Source organism: Electrophorus electricus, chromosome 9 (assembly GCF_013358815.1).
Source record: "Electrophorus electricus isolate fEleEle1 chromosome 9, fEleEle1.pri, whole genome shotgun sequence".
Taxonomy (NCBI): Eukaryota; Metazoa; Chordata; class Actinopteri; order Gymnotiformes; family Gymnotidae; genus Electrophorus; species Electrophorus electricus.
Window position 1 is genome coordinate 4,088,394 of NC_049543.1, and position 15,657 is coordinate 4,104,050.

General features: G+C 42.5%; 1 protein-coding gene across 2 annotated transcripts; it reads right to left on the reverse strand.

Moving 5' to 3' along the window:
- Nucleotides 1-590: 590 nt before the first annotated feature.
- Nucleotides 591-13,793, reverse strand: fam189a2 (family with sequence similarity 189 member A2). Of its 2 annotated transcripts, none has more exons than XM_027006299.2 (11): nucleotides 11,868-13,793; nucleotides 9,535-9,591; nucleotides 8,240-8,350; nucleotides 6,755-6,874; nucleotides 6,451-6,600; nucleotides 6,134-6,267; nucleotides 5,394-5,526; nucleotides 4,784-4,862; nucleotides 3,666-3,818; nucleotides 2,837-3,117; nucleotides 591-1,724 (listed from the first exon to the last, which is right to left on the reverse strand). In XM_027006299.2, exons 1-11 carry the CDS (start codon nucleotides 12,165-12,167, stop codon nucleotides 1,464-1,466), a joined length of 1,779 nt encoding a protein of 592 aa, XP_026862100.2. In that variant the 5' UTR covers nucleotides 12,168-13,793; the 3' UTR covers nucleotides 591-1,463. The 2 variants fall into 2 exon arrangements, with proteins under 2 accessions (XP_026862100.2, XP_026862101.2); XM_027006300.2 differs by having other exon boundaries at nucleotides 6,493-6,600; nucleotides 11,868-13,791.
- Between the last annotated feature and the right edge of the window lie 1,864 nt (nucleotides 13,794-15,657).

The following is a 15,657-nucleotide window of genomic DNA, read 5'->3' on the forward strand; positions in this document are numbered from 1 at the left end:
TTTAGCTAATTTTTGATGACATGCATCGCAAAAAGCATGATGCACATAATCACTGAGTAGAAATGAACTGAATGGAAGGTTTCCGTTGCATATGAGAAAGGTGAAAGGTCCTGTTTATATCACAGTAAAAGTGTGATTTACCAAATGTTGGACAGCTGAGAGGCAAGAATACTACTGTTCAAATGTAAACAACTTTACACCTCAATGTCCCAGACTTCCACACTGTACAAAACAAAACAAAACAACCCCCTCCCCAAAGAATACAGGCATTCTGTAGGAAATCTGGCCAAATTAGCAAGATTTAACAATGCTGATGGCTTTAGTGATGGTTTATATGAATGGCTTATTCAGTGAATTTCTGTAGTTACACAAGTGGCTTGATATGGTGCATTATTAATGAAGGAAATAACCCTTTCATGTGTAGGGCACATAGATAAGACAGATGTGTGGATTCTACTTGAAGGACATGAGTAGATTGTTGCAGTGGGTTTGACTGTAGTGTTTATTATGCACTCACTCTGAATGTATTCCAAATTATATCTGTTTGTCTATATGTCTAAGGTAAAGAAATAGGAAAAACCACTTTCTGTAAAGCAATGGCAATGTTTATTTATTTGCTAGCTTTTCTGTGATGAATTATTGAGCCACATTCCTTCGTCATAGCAGGAATGTTTGTAACAGTATTTAAAAACAATAAATGACTTACTGAAAAACACACGATGCCTGTTGCTTTTGCCTTGAAAGAATCCAGTCCTCACTACAAAGTCTGTACTACAATCATTCTGTTTTACTGTGACATAGAAAGCTGCTGTTTTTGATACATGATTGTCATGGTTGTCATGGCTTTAAAGTTCACATCTTGATTTTCAACCGATGAAGGGTGAACATCCGAAGCAGGAAGTCTTCAGGCCGCTCCGCTGACCTTTAAAACATATTACCCATGCACACTGAATTCCACGAGTAGGACAGTAGATGGAATACCGAAGATAAATGTACAAACAATACGTTTAGAATATTAATAAAATAATTACAAATCTGCAGGTCACATCAAGTTCAAAAATATATTTGTGGGCAAGAAAACTGGGATGACTGTAAGGCTCAAAACTGCCCCAGTTTCATTTTTATAAGAATTTAACCAAACAATGTATTAATCCATGTTCTAGTATTTTATGTGAAAGAGTACATCCTTTGTAAGAAATCATGATCATTAGCATATAACAATAATCGTTCTGTTGCTTTCCATCGCATTATCTCAGCTGTGCCAAAGCACAGAAAACTCAATACAGAAAACTCCCAACTTCTAGTGCGACCCACAAAACACACACACCCCTGCAACAAAAAAAAATAAGTTGAAAAATAATAAAAACCACAAATGATGACAGCTGTTTTGTTTCAGCTTCTTGCCGCTGAAGGCAGATGTTCCTTAGCTCCAGAGCAGACGTCAGTCTTTCTTTCTTCGGCTTTCAGATAACTGTTTCCTGGGACACTCCCATCAGGCTGTGGGGCCGCTCATGTGGGAGGCGTCGGGCTCCAGGCCGCGAGCCCGACCGAGCCTCCTTGCTGGCCAGGTGCAGCTCGGCCAAGGTGAACGTGCTGAGGTCGCCGCAGCTCCACAGGTGCAGCAGGCCTGGCTGCTTTCGTAGGGGCACCGTGTTGGAGGTGCAGTCCCACCGAGGCTGTCTGGTCTGGGTTGCCCGTGACGACCCACCACTCCCGGACATCACCTGGAGCGCAAGAGCCACAGCTGGAACTCTTGTTTGGCAATAACAACCACTATATTTACTGCACATCTAAGACTGCTTAATATCTAATATTCCAGGCGTCAACCAGCTATGAAATGTGCCTTAAAATTACAAAGGCCTTTTCTTTTGTGTCTTTTCCGTGTGTAAGATTCAAGTGGATCTGTTGGCAGAAATGGAATACAGTATACTAATGTTTTCATTTGCATATAATCACGAGTTTTCGTTATCTTAGAATGAACCCTTCATAGAGTTGTCTCCCATCAGAGGCCTCCATGTTTATACAATAGCCCAGAAGGGACAAACTAAACACTGGCTCTATAGAGTACCTGAAACGACATTTTACATTTTTGGCACTATAACGCGGTTGCTGATGGCCAGGTGAGGCTGAAGATACCCGTTTCCTGCAGGCCAGGTAATCTGCACCAGTCGAAAAGCAAGTTGTGTGATAGCTGTAGCTAGCACAAGGGCATGGGCGTAGTTATCAACAGAAACGTAACCTTTTCCTCCCGGGTCAGTATTAAAAAATAAAGTTAACTGCTACGAGGATCGTATTTATGCGAAAAAGAAAAAAACAAAAAACAAAAATCCGGTGACATTACTGAGAGCCTCAACTGATTAAGTCATAGCCAATAAACATGACAGGTAAAAACCCTTTGGATCTCGGGTCTGTAAGATCCGTAACGTTAATGGTAGTCTATACGCTGTCTCGCAACCAGACTAAACGCCTAATATAAAATAGCTTTTTACGATGCATTCGGTAATGTTAGCTTGTATTAGTATGCAAAACAGCTTTTTCCCCCGCAGTGTACCACAATGCAGAACAAGTAGGCTAACTGTAATAATCCTACATGGACGCTATAACAGTTTTACAGCTAAATACAGTATCTACATATTTATCTAAAGAAATCTCATCACTTGACATGTGACTACCTGGTGTGGTTGGCAATAATTTTGTGGTATTCATCGCCGCTAAATGGTACCAAATTCACACTGCCTTCAAATAAATAAGATTATAATAAATATCAAATAAATAAGATACATTTTTAGTTTCACAAATAATGCATTTTTTAAAAAAGCGTGCTGGCTTGTGTCACCTGGTCTATGAGGCAGGCGCAGCGCAGCACCTCCTCCATGTGCTCCTCGTCCGAGCGCAGAACGCTCGTGATGCTGTCGATCAACTCCCGCACCTCTCGCGTGAGGCTGCACGAGGACGACTGCTGCAGGAACTGGGCCACCAGCAGCTTGGTGTCCCTGTAGCTCTGGTAGTCGACCATGGAGGAGGGGCGTGGCCGACGAGGGCCCCGCCCCCGCCGCATGGTGACAGCGGCTGGCCCCGCCCCCATTTCCGTCTGTGTAGCCGCCTCACACCTCATTACTGCGGGGGGGTGGCGAGAAGAATGGCAATTGAGGAATGAATTGCGCTGTGTTGCAAAGTCTCTAAGGGGAACTTTGACAGAAATGTTGACTGAGAGGTGATGGGCATCAGGCAGCAAATGTCAAATAATAATTATGCTAATTTATCAGTTATCGCACTGTTAGTTTTTGAGAAAAAAACAATAGGTTCCATTCATTATATTAGTTTTTTACGTGTGCCATGTTCTTCTGGATCCACTGAAACGTATGTGTATTCCATTATAGCATAAAAACCTGGAATGTCTAATAACTTTTGTGTGCTTCCAGTTTGACATGACATGGAACAGAGCCTAAAGATTTGTCCGCCCCAGAACTCTAACCCCCACATACGGTCCCTAAAGAACCCCAAATCAAAGTGGTCCTTTGTCCACCTTGATGAAAAATGTTGTGTTTTTACAAAACAATTTGCTCAGGTCGACCAGGCGCCTCAAACAACCCACGGTGCGCCGTTCCTTACAACGTAATGGCTCCGAATGTGCTACGTATCTTATCCTGAACTTGTCCAGGTACCTTTGGCAGCCAGGTCTAGGAGAACAGGGTCACTGTTGGACCTGCGCGTCCGTGGCCTGCGGGCCTTCCTGCTCACTTTGGCGGCCATGGGCACCTGCACGGGCGGCACGGGGCATCGTGGGGGGCTTGGGGTGGGGCCCGGCAGACACCTGCCTGAAGAGAGAAGAGTAACCCTGCAGGTTTAGAATGTGACTCCATCGTACGGCAGAAGCAGAGAGTGCTTCAGGGGAGGACGGGTCACTAAACTGTGATTATATATACACAACACGCACAAAAACCACAAAAAAAAAAAAAAAAAAAAAAAAAAAAAAAAAAAAAAAAACTAACTAAAATTTATCTAGGCAATAAGTATTTCTGGCAGCAAATAAAGCACTTCTGTTAGCAAAATGTGTGGAAGTGTGTCTCGTCCAGTTTCAGACTAACACTGTTTGTTGCCAGTTCATATATGTGCAGACTAAAATAGACAATTCAGTGGACAATACAGTGAACGTATTTGAAAAGAGTCTGAGTACATTTACTCAGTTTATTTTGAAATCATTCCATCTTCGATCATTGCAACTCCAAATCAGGCCATCTTATCATCAACAGGTGGCAACAGCTCTACTGAACTATAACCAGATAATTAAACAAGCCCTAATGTATGAGATATACAGGTATTTTGTCATTAAAGCAATCGGCTGAATACAGGTTAATTTTAGCTTCCGCAGAAACCAATGGAATCATTCGTTTTCTGGCCCACAATACCGTGCACTTGCAGAGGAATCGGGAAAAGAGAAGGAGACATGGGGGGGCCACTAAAATACATTCCATTTCAGGAGTGATGTAATTGTGGGTAACCGTGAGGTTATACCACTTGCCTATTTTGAGTAAATATAGAAACGGAACTGTTAATATAGTCTCTACCCAAGGGCACTGCTCACATAAATGGTGTGAGATGAATTCAGACCACAATCTTCAGTGAGAGATGTCCAGCTCGAGACTGCAAGACTGAGGCCATGCCGATATCTTTAATGTCAGAAAAGCTTGTAATGTCAGAAAAACATCAAACATGCGTATATTGCGATTCTCTTTGCGTTCCGTCGTGCTTAACGCCAGTGAAAGGAAGGAACATGGCTCACCGTCGTTTACTATATCCATCACAGAGCAGCACGAAAGCCCTTCTGTAGGATCCGACACTTGAGCCTCGGAGCCCTGCACCTGATATAAACACAGTGTCAGACTTCTCATGGCTGAGCGCATGCCAATGTAAGTGACAACTCCTGCATGTTAGTGGGTCTGGTGAAAACCCACAGAAAGTGATGAGAGGTCAGTCAGACCTAGGGATGCAAAATCTGGGGAAAATATTTAATTACAATTCTTAAAACCAATATTTTGATTAAGCTCTGTGTGTGTGTTTTTTTTTATGGCGTATGCATTATCTACCAAGCATAATTGCAAGCCTATTCCTTGTTCCGACATACCGTGATGCAATTGCCACTACTGTTTATTTACACAGCATGAATATAAAACTGTTAGTCATTGTCATGCTAGAACCAAAAAAACACAAATAGAAACAAACTAAAAGCTAGAAAGAAAAACCCAAAACAAATAGTGTAAATCTTACAAATCTTTTAAAGAACCTTGACAATGTTGGTAGTGATGGGTTAAAAAACAAAAAAAAAAAACAAAAAACGCATGCTTCCTCAACCCTAGCTGTACCTAGCCCTAGCTAACGCCACGCCTGCTCACCAGAAGGGGCGGGGTCTCCACAGCTGCGACGGCCTCGTAAGGGGGAGGGGGGTCCAGGGGACAGAAGACTTCCACGCCTTTGATCCGGGCGCCGTATATATGGGGCAGTGGGATCACGCTGTCCCCGAACATCCTGGCCAAATGGACACATTTCTCATGAAACGTGCTCCAGCAGCAGGAACTAGGTGAAGGCACAGGACGGCTATAGGCCGGCCTACCCCCGCGCCATGAAAACGGAGTATATCGCATACTGTAAAGCTCCTCTGAGGACCTTTACTGTGCTGTGCAGAACAGAATGCACTTGAAGGGGCTTTTCATGGGTGTGTGTGTGTGTGGGGGGGGGGGGGGGTAATCCCAGCGTAAATGGAGTGTAAGGTCGAGAGCTGGTATGAGGTAATAAATCTGTCTGGCTGAGACCGTATCCTCTTAATTTTGCTACTTATATTCTTACCATCAACAGTCCTATTGCTTTTCACTCCTGTTGAACTTCAAATATTTAATAAACAATTATTTTTGTTCGTTCAAAAGTATTTCTTATTAAATTAAACATTTAAAATTATTAAGTTATGCACAAGTTATTTATAATGTGCTCTGGAAATATTATTGAAAGACACATATCAGGGTTAGGAATCTTATCATGGTCTCATTGTTTTATATAAATCAGCTGGAAGATGTGGGAGGTTAAGCGCTTATGCAGACCGGACGGTGTGGGCGTGGGCGAGGTCTGGTAGGTCTGATACCTGCGCGCCAGCCGTGGGGTACAGGAGTAGATGGTGGAGAAGTAGGATGGAGGTGGTGCGGGCGGCACAAATTCCTCCGGATCGGAGAAGCGCTGCTGCTCCTCTCTCTCTTCTGGAACATTCTGCACCTCCACCTGCCAGAGAGGAATAAAGTTCCCACACCTGTCAACCTGTCAGCAGCTAAGCACGTGGCCCGGGTTACTAAACGCTTGTGAAACACGTTCGCCATGTGCGAGCGTGTGGACAGGGTACAGCAGAGCTGGGCTCGTGTCATCGAGATTATATGTCAGCGTGTAAAAACAAGGCACGAATCTAACCTTTATTCCAGTGTGAAATGGAACTGAACCGGGCCCTCTCACCATGCATGGTCGTCTGGCAGAGAAGATCTGGAGGTATCGGAGAGCAGCTGCGATCAGACACACCGCTGTGGTCAGCGCGTTCAGTGCACACAGCGCAAACAGAACTTTCTGGAACAAAGAAGCACAAAACGTAATCCGGCCTGTGGGACCGCACAGAGATAGATCGCGTGCAGCATTTCACAGCTGTTCTCATGCACCCTCACGTTTGTATGTGAGGTGATGTGAGGTAATGTAAGGTATGGCAGGCACTGCAGGCCCAGACCTTAAGCAGTATTCGCATGGTCTCGCACGAGTGGCCAGCGTAAATGCGTAGCAGCTTCTCGTCCTGACACTGGCTACTCGGGCTCTCGGCACAGCAGTTGCAGATGTCGCCGCGCTCGCTCTGAAACACATCCGAGTGCTCCGTCAGTCTGGCATCTGTTGGGATCATCTGTTAATGGTGGTTAACCGCCTGTAGTCCATCTGTTGTCTTGCGCAATTCATCAACTGCCCGCCTCCCTGTTCGTCACCACTCGGGTCGCTGACCAGATACTGCCGCAGAGATGCCGACGTGGTAGTGGTACGGCAGCGTGTGTCGTGTGTGTGCGTGACACACACTGTGTGTGTGGGGGGGGGGGGGGGCACAGCAGGGCTCCTGGTGTTTTCACATGCGTCAATGTCACTGCCAGCATTGATCCTCTGCTCAGAAACATCCGATAGAGAGCTGGTTGGCTAACGTGTATATAGGAATAAATGGGCTATCATTAACATACTGCAATAATAAGTATATTCAACAATATATGTAATGCATTAAAAAACTAAACATTATAATATTGTGTTTAATAAAACAGTAAAAACAAGCCCTTGAGGTTGAGGGGGTTTTTTTTGTTTGTGTTTGCACAAATCCGAGATTAGAGTCTTTTAGGGCCTGTTGTTTTTCAGACTGAATTGTTGCTGCTCACAGATACAGCAAGACTGAGGCACATAGAAGCAAGACCGACAAAGTCCTGGAAAGAAGCAAGGCTACTGTAGCAGAGCCGCGTAGGGCATTCGAGGAACAACCCAGTTCAGATTCAACCTTCTGGCGGCAAAAACTGGCTGCACCTAAACACCTGATTCAGGAACAGATGGCAAAACTAGGACTGTAGTCTCCTTTACTCAAAGAGAGAAAGAGAGAGAGAGAGAGAGAGATGGGGGGGTAGAAGAAGGCCAGTGTGGTGGGTCAGCTGTATGAGCTCGGGATCCATAGATGAGCAGACGGGGCTTCACGCTCTATTTCAGGGCGCTGACCCTGACTTGGATTCACTCTGCTTATAGATTAAAGTTGCTTTGGCTTAACCGATAGTGCTTACTCTGGCTAACCAAGCCAGCGGCCCTGGCCAAAAATAATGTCTGTCTATCTTACAGTGGTTTAGAATAACATTTTGATGGAACTGGAGCTACTCCACCTGAATTTCAGAATGTGTAATATGAGATATATAATATAATAATAAACCAAGATGAGGCAAATTATATAGCACTATGCGTTATCTGCGGAAAGAGCCATCTGAGCTATGGCTCGGCACCTGGAGAGAAATAACGGAGCAGCGTAGCAGCGTAACGGATCTGAACGGAGCAGCGTAGCAGCGTAACGGATCTGAACGGAGCAGCGTAGCAGCGTAACGGATCTGAACGGAGCAGCGTAGCAGCGTAACGGATCTGAACGAGGCAGCGTAACGGTTCTGAATGGAGCAGCGTAGCAGGGTAACGGATCTGAAGGCGATCTCACCAGCTGACAGAAGTTGGAGTTGGACACCAGCTGAGCTCCCTGGCAGCAAAGGATGAAGGCTGCCAGGTTCAGGAGGATACACACCACGGACAGCAACACAAACAGGTTCACCTGAGAGAGGAAGACACAGAAAGACACAGAGACACAAAGGGCAGGGGGTAGAAATATGGCAGAAAAGAGAGAGAGAGAGAGAGAGAGAGAGAGAGAGAGAGAGAGAGAGAGAGAGAGTGAGTAAGGATAGAGAGTGTGAGAGATCAATAATCAGTTCTGATGATAAGTCCTGATAAACTTACAGGTTTATAATGGGACTTCATAAGTTATAGATACATTACCTGTTATTTAGGTTATGTATATGTCCATAACCTAAATAATAACAATCTTCTTCAATCTTTAATTCAAATCTATTCAGCACAAACCTTCCTTTAGTGACAGGAAACCAGAAAATGTGAATAAAATTAATATTAATGTTAAAATGAATCAAGTCCTCACTCTGGCATACCAAGCTCTTGCTATTCAGTATTCTACAAATCTTTATAGTTTTATATGCACTATAATACATGCTAAAGCTGCACACTGCACAGTACGCTACAGAACAATGCTTTCTGTGTGTTTAAAGAATAACAGAGTGTCCTTGTATCTGCGCTTACACTGGTACAATGTGACCTCTCTGCTGTCACATGACTACACGAACATCATTTTCAAGCAACCCCAGGGACACAATAAAGGTGTGATTACAGTAACATATGATTCCTGTGTGCACCAAACACGGACAGGTGCCCAAGAACTGAGGAATTTAGTACCGTCCATAATGGAATCTACTATAAAATCTCTTCATGAAGCTGTTCTTTCCACCTTCACGGCTAATAACATTATAAACACCATAACGGCAGCATATAGACAAGGAGCGAATGAATAATCAAAAGCTTTCTGATGACTGGAGGTTATGACTGCAGGAGATGAGCGATTTGTGATATGGGGCTTCCGGCTGGAAAAAAAAAAAAAAAACAGGATGTTAAAAGCCTGACATTAACCGAGTTTAATCTCGAAACGACTACTTGGATGGCCTACTCGAGGAACAAAGCGGCTATCCCACCCTCTGCCTCTGGCATAAACACCCGTACGAGGTGGAGTTTGTTCCCATGGGAAGAGCAAAACGGGACACCTTGAGGTTCGGCTAATTAGGAAAAAATATTGCTTCAGACCACGTGATTACAGAGGTCCAGTGGTAGTGTGAGTCACTGCCAAAAAAGTACAACCCTTTCTCCATCGATCGAGAGAGAGGGAGAGACACGTACCAGCAAGAGCATGGGTCTCTTCCATGTTGTGAGGCCGATGATCCCTGAGAGGATGACCTGAGGAGAGGGGAATCGATACATTCAGTACAGTGCACCTGGACCAACAGATGACAGGGACACTTCGCCCCAGAATGGTGGCTTGGGTAACTCTAATTAAAAGCTAATGGACCAATGAGCATGCATTAATTTGCATAATGCTATCCTTTTCCAAGAACACATGCACAATGCATCTTCATGGGGCCAAGGGAACTTTTTTTCTTCGTGTTTTTTTGACCCTTGTTTTGGCTGGTGTTTGTGAGGACTTCCGAAAACACACTTGCTCAGATATCTGTCCACAGCTGGCTCACTTCCACATCAGATAAATGCCTTTTTCCTTTGGACGTTTTGACTGCTATTTCCTGTTTCCAGTTTGTATGTACCAGTCAGCTGAGTGGAATGTTCTAGAAAAGTATTTCTATTACCATTTAGTCATTTGTATTTTTTTTTTTTTTTTAAACAATGCAAAATGTATTTGTATAGCATATTAACACAATGATGCTTAAACAAAATGATCAAAATGATGTAAAATGATCATAAGGTAAAACATACACAATCATAGCAGGAAAAGCAGCTAAATCTTAATAATATGACAGACATTAAAATAGTTACGATCACTACACCAACTCAGCTAGAGTTAACTGCCAAAGTAAAGAAATGCGATTTCAGGATTGACTAAAAAATATCCAACGATTGAGCAGTCCTAATTTGGGAAGGCACGGTATTCCAAAGAGTCACCTAAACCTGGATCACCTCTACTCCTGACCTCTGACCTGGGGTCTCTTAAAAGCACAAAGTTGGCTTTCAGTGGAAGACACACCTCTAGAATCTCTGATGGTACCATCCCATTCAGGGCTTTAACGCCCAACTATGAATATCAATATCTATGAATATCTCAATATCAATCCTAAATCCTAAACTATAAAATCATAAAATCCATCCTAAATTTCCCTGGTAATCCAGTGATGGGAACGCCAGAAGAGACAGTGTAGAATCACACTTCCTTCTCCCAGGTAAAAGACGAGCTGCAGACTACACAGTGTCAACGGATCCTCGCCAACATATAAGGAATTAATTAAAAGAATGAATTTAATGAATATAATGAACAGTAATATAATGGAAAAGAATTAGAAGCGCGAATGACATTTTTAAAATCATTAAAAGACAAATAGGCCTTTGTCTTTGCTAAATCTCTTAACTGAAAGAAACTATTTTTACAACAGAACTAATCAACTTATCAAAATTTAAAGCGCTATCAGAAATCACGCCTAGATACGTGGTCTACTGTAGCAAGCTAATGAACCAAAAGCAGTAATGTGCTTGTCCAAAAGTCTTCAGGTCGTCCAAACATAACCATCTCGGTTTTATCTTCATTCAAACAGAGGAGGTTTAAACTCATCAAGTTTCTTATATCGTGCAAGCAAAAAAATAAACAAACAACAACACAACAACAAAAATAAAGTCTGGAACATTGTTGCTGAGAGAAACCCAGTTTGGGCAGACTGAATTACTTCAGCATTAATATTGTGAGCTGGGTGCAGTGGGGTGAGGGGTGTCTCTGGCGCTGTAGTGTATCTCCTCATTGTGCTCGAAATCCCTGGCGGTGCCCCTGCCTGGCAGAGCTACCACATACCACCCCTTATTTCTGAGGAAGTGGGCAGGGTTTGCAAATCAAAGACCTTTGGCATCCTGAGAAAACATTAGTGTATGAGGAGGCGTAAGTCTCAACAGTTGCTATGTGACCAGTGCCATCTTACAGCACCGCCCCATTGCAATGTGGAGCTCACTTCCAGCAGCAATACTTGACAGGAGAAACCTCAACACTCGCATGCATGTTTTCGCTCACAACACAAGTGCTAGGGAAACACTTTCGGCATAAACAGATTAAACAGAACAGAGTAAAGAAGGAACATTGCGCAAACGTTTCTGTGTCGTAGAAGGGTAACTCCTAAGTTTGTGCCATATGAGTTTCGACAGCTTCAGTAATGTTTATAACTAGTTCCAAACACATCAGCGGCCTGTCACCCTGAATCACGCTGTTGTGTAGATTTCATTACGCAAGAGATAAAGTAATATCATGTACTCCGTTGTGCAGTTTAGAGCGAATTTCTATACGTCATAACAGTGATATTGGGCTACTTAAAACAAAAGCATTCAAATCAGTGTGATACCTGTTGATGCGAACAGCTTATTTACACATTTGCATCTTGTTTTGCCGAAAGCAATCCCTAGTGGAGGAAAAGAAACAGGCTACAAGTTTGGCTGAAAACGAAGGTACAGTCTTCCACGATACTCACTGAAGATCCTGCCCAGAACGGACAGGAATTCCTTATGGGGGGCGAGCTACTGAGGGACAGAGCCCCGAAGGAGAGCGCCACCATGGCGCAGCCGAGAACCAGCTGCAGCAGCCCGAGCGACAGCAGCGGTCGGCCGGGCGGCCACTCCGGGATGAGCCCGGACTGAGATCCAGGCGTGCGCGACGGAGCGGCGGGCATGCGGCGGTCGCGGCTTCTGTAAAACGAATCTGAAAAGTGTGGGGCGAACGAAGCCCCGGTTAATCGGCAGCAAGATCCAGGCAGGACTACTGGTAGAGACATTGGCAACGCGCAAGCAGCAAAGGAACAGCAAGCGGTAAACGGACGCGAAGCGCTGACGGGCGTTCCTTCATTTTACTTCAAGTCAAGTAAACCGATGTCGATTGACAGTCCGATTGCTTGTATACCCATGCTCTTTCGAGGTAGCCGAGTTTTAGGGTTTAAAATAACTACTCTCTGTGACCTGGTGCTCGGATTGCGTTTCGCATTTCTTGGCCGAGAGACAGGAAAGGCGGAGGACGGAGGACGAGTGGGAATAGGCCACAACCACGTACAGAGTAGCGCGGATGAGGGAAGAATATTGATTATATTTATTATAAAATTACGTACGCGTGTACTGCAGTGTGTTTAACTAATAAAATAAGACGTAGAAATTGACCTAAAAATGGATGCAAATATTTTGCGGTAGAGAATGTGTTTACAAAGACAAAGATAATGCCGTAAATATAAATACTGCTGACAAGAGCCGAATATGTGTTGAGTAAAGGTATTCTGTGGCGATGGTTTACGGCTCAACGGGGCCCAAGCACATTTCAGCATGTATTCGCGTGTAGCCGTCGATGAGATGGCACCCCATGCCCCACGTTCACCAATCTATGTTTTGTTTTAGGGTATTGTATGGTATTCTGTTTTAAAACCAGCCATTTTTTGCTTTAGAAAGCTGAATTCAACAATCATATTATTCAGATTTGGCATAAAAGTGAGGACCAAAGTGCTCAATAAAAAACCGATTCGAAACAAACTTTTCTTACGTCAACGGGATTGTACTTTGGATGTTTGGTTTGATGATATTTTGACACTGTGTCAATGCTTGGTCTTGAGAGTGTGACTGATATGTGACCATAAGACATTTCTGGTAAGCCCCCCTGATTAGTCCTAGACCTGGTCTGAAATGGCTTGCGTTACACTTTAGCGTTTAGAATAACAAGGAAGTCGACACACATCCAGACGCAAGGAGTCTGACTTCATTAGATTGTTAAACCGTTAGATAAGAATCAACAGTCTTGGATTCATTTCTGAACGATGCAGTCTAAAACATTACAATTTAAATTGAAGCCACTTATGCACAGATCAAGAAAATATTTTTAAATACAATAAATAATAAAATGTATTTTGCTGATCTATTTATCTTACAGTAGGCCATATATTTTCATTACATAACATTTTTATGTGATTCAGTTGTTATTATGGATGTAGGAGCATATTATCTGCTGTATTTTCATTTGTTCCATCTTCTATCAGCATCGTGTAAATAATGTTGTTTTTGTTCAGTGCTATTATGGGTGCAATAGGATATTATAAAAATGTTTATCCAATAGTAGGTGTGTCCAGTCAAACGTTTGGACACACCTACTATTTGTTTTTCTACACTAAAAAAAAAAAAAAACCAGGGCATGAAACCAATTAAATAACACGTGATTATTCTGTGATAAATGTTGACTATGTTAGATTTTTGATTCTTCAATGTAACTATCCTGTACTTTGATGGCATCTTTGCGCATATTGGGTGTTCTGCTAACCGGCTTCATAAGGCACTACCTATGATGCTTTTCCATCAAGACATTCTCACTTATGCAGAGCACTTGTAGAGTGAGGAGCTAAAGTTTGAAAAGAAAATTGTTTGCTAAGGGTGCTTCTTCCCACAGGCCATTCGGGCCCTGAATCAGGGAAACTGATAAACTGTGGGGACCACCACCACGTAACATGACTGTATATCTGTACATCTGTATATATAGATTTAGATTTATACTCAATTAACCTGTTACAACAACTGTAGATATGATACTATACAATGGATCTGTACATTCTGTAGATTGTGTACATATATACTCAACCATATACATTGTACATTGTGTATATAATCATAATATACATATATTGTACATACATTGTTAATATATTTTTGTACATACATAGAATATATATTTATCTGTATATATATTTTTTTTCTCTATGCACCCCTGGTTCTCTTCCTCAGTTTGGACAGAGCACTCTCCACCATTTCACTGCGTGTTGTACTGTGTATGACTATGTATGTGACAAATAAACCAAACTTGAAACTTGAAACTTGAAACATCTAAAATTGTGTGTGTGTATTTTGAAAATAAATTAATTTATAGGATGACACCTTTCCCAAATTTAAATAATCCTAACCCCAATTCCATCTCCTACCCTAATCCCAACCCTACTAACCCTCATCTGAACCTCAGCAGTAACCCCTAATCCAACTCTTAATCATTCCTAAACCTTAAACAAACTCCAGGTCTGAAACCCTGTAGCTAATGATTATTTGCTATATTGCAAGGCATGATGCAGTATAGCCAAATTTCATCCCTTCTATTTCAAAACATGCTCTGTCATGTAGAGAAAAAGAACAGGTAGGATTTTATATACATTTGTGTATTTATATAATCATTTACATAGGTTAAAGATCAAAGATAACTTTATCATCATATATACTTCAATTCATGTGCAGTGCTTTTTTTTGGCCAAAAGGTGGTGGCGTTGACTCATTTCCTTGTTAAATCTTGGCAAATGTATATAGTGTTTTATCTCTTTAAGCATATATTTTATTTTTGTTGGCTACTTCCTGGCCATCACTCCTCTAACCTGAGACTTGTTACATGTGTATTAGAACTATAAAAAATGGTTCCTTAACACAACAGATCAATAATAATAAAATAACAGTAATCAATTTCTGTGTCTTCCATTATGCATTCATATATTTGTGAATATATTTGAAAATATTCACATATTTGTGAACCTGTTATGCTGTCATCAGAGAGTAATACCAGGCTACAAGACTACAGGTTATTATGGACTTCAAAGACATGACAACCTTTATGCATTAACCGATTCCTTGACGCTACACACAGCACATATTTCAGGGCCTCACCCCTGATGTCTGAAGTGTCTTTAAAAGGCATACATGCTGGCTATGAATCATTATTTCACAGAAGCAATGACACTACCTGTTCCAGTAAACGTTTCCAACTCAAGCCCACTGCAAAATATAGCCCGTAATATTCCTGCTGCTCGCATTACTTATAAAATGTGTTAGGTTGGGTAGTGTGAGAAGTGTATAATGGTATAATAGTTTGGGTGGTGTGAAGCAGTGGTTAAGGTACTTGACCTATAATTGGAAGGTTGCTGGTTCAAGCCCCACCATTGTCAGGGTGCCACTGTTGGGCCCCTGAGCAAGACCCTTAACCCTCAATTGCTCAAGTTGTACTCAGTCATAATTGTAAGTTGCTTTGGATAAAAGCCTCAGCTAAATTCCATAAATGTGAGCAGTACCCCCCCAAAGTCTAAATCAAACATATGGCATTTCCATATAATTAACATTTAAAAGTCTTTCCTTATACCCTATAGGACCCCCCACCCCTTACATGTCCCACAAGAGATGAAACAGCTGAAGAAGCTAAACCTGGTCAAGTATGGAATTAGCCTGGAATGAGCTTACTTAAGGAATGAGTCAACCAGCTGTGTAGGA

Coding starts and splice junctions, on each gene's coding strand:
- fam189a2 (XM_027006299.2), bottom strand. CDS start 12,167: ATGTCTCTACCAGTAGTCCTGCCTGGATCTTGCTGCCGATTAACCGGG. Junction 9,592..11,867: donor CGTTCTGGGCAGGATCTTCA/GTGAGTATCGTG, acceptor CCCTCTCCTCAG/GTCATCCTCTCAGGGATCAT. Junction 6,268..6,450: donor CATTTCACACTGGAATAAAG/GTTAGATTCGTG, acceptor CCTCTCTGGCAG/GTGGAGGTGCAGAATGTTCC.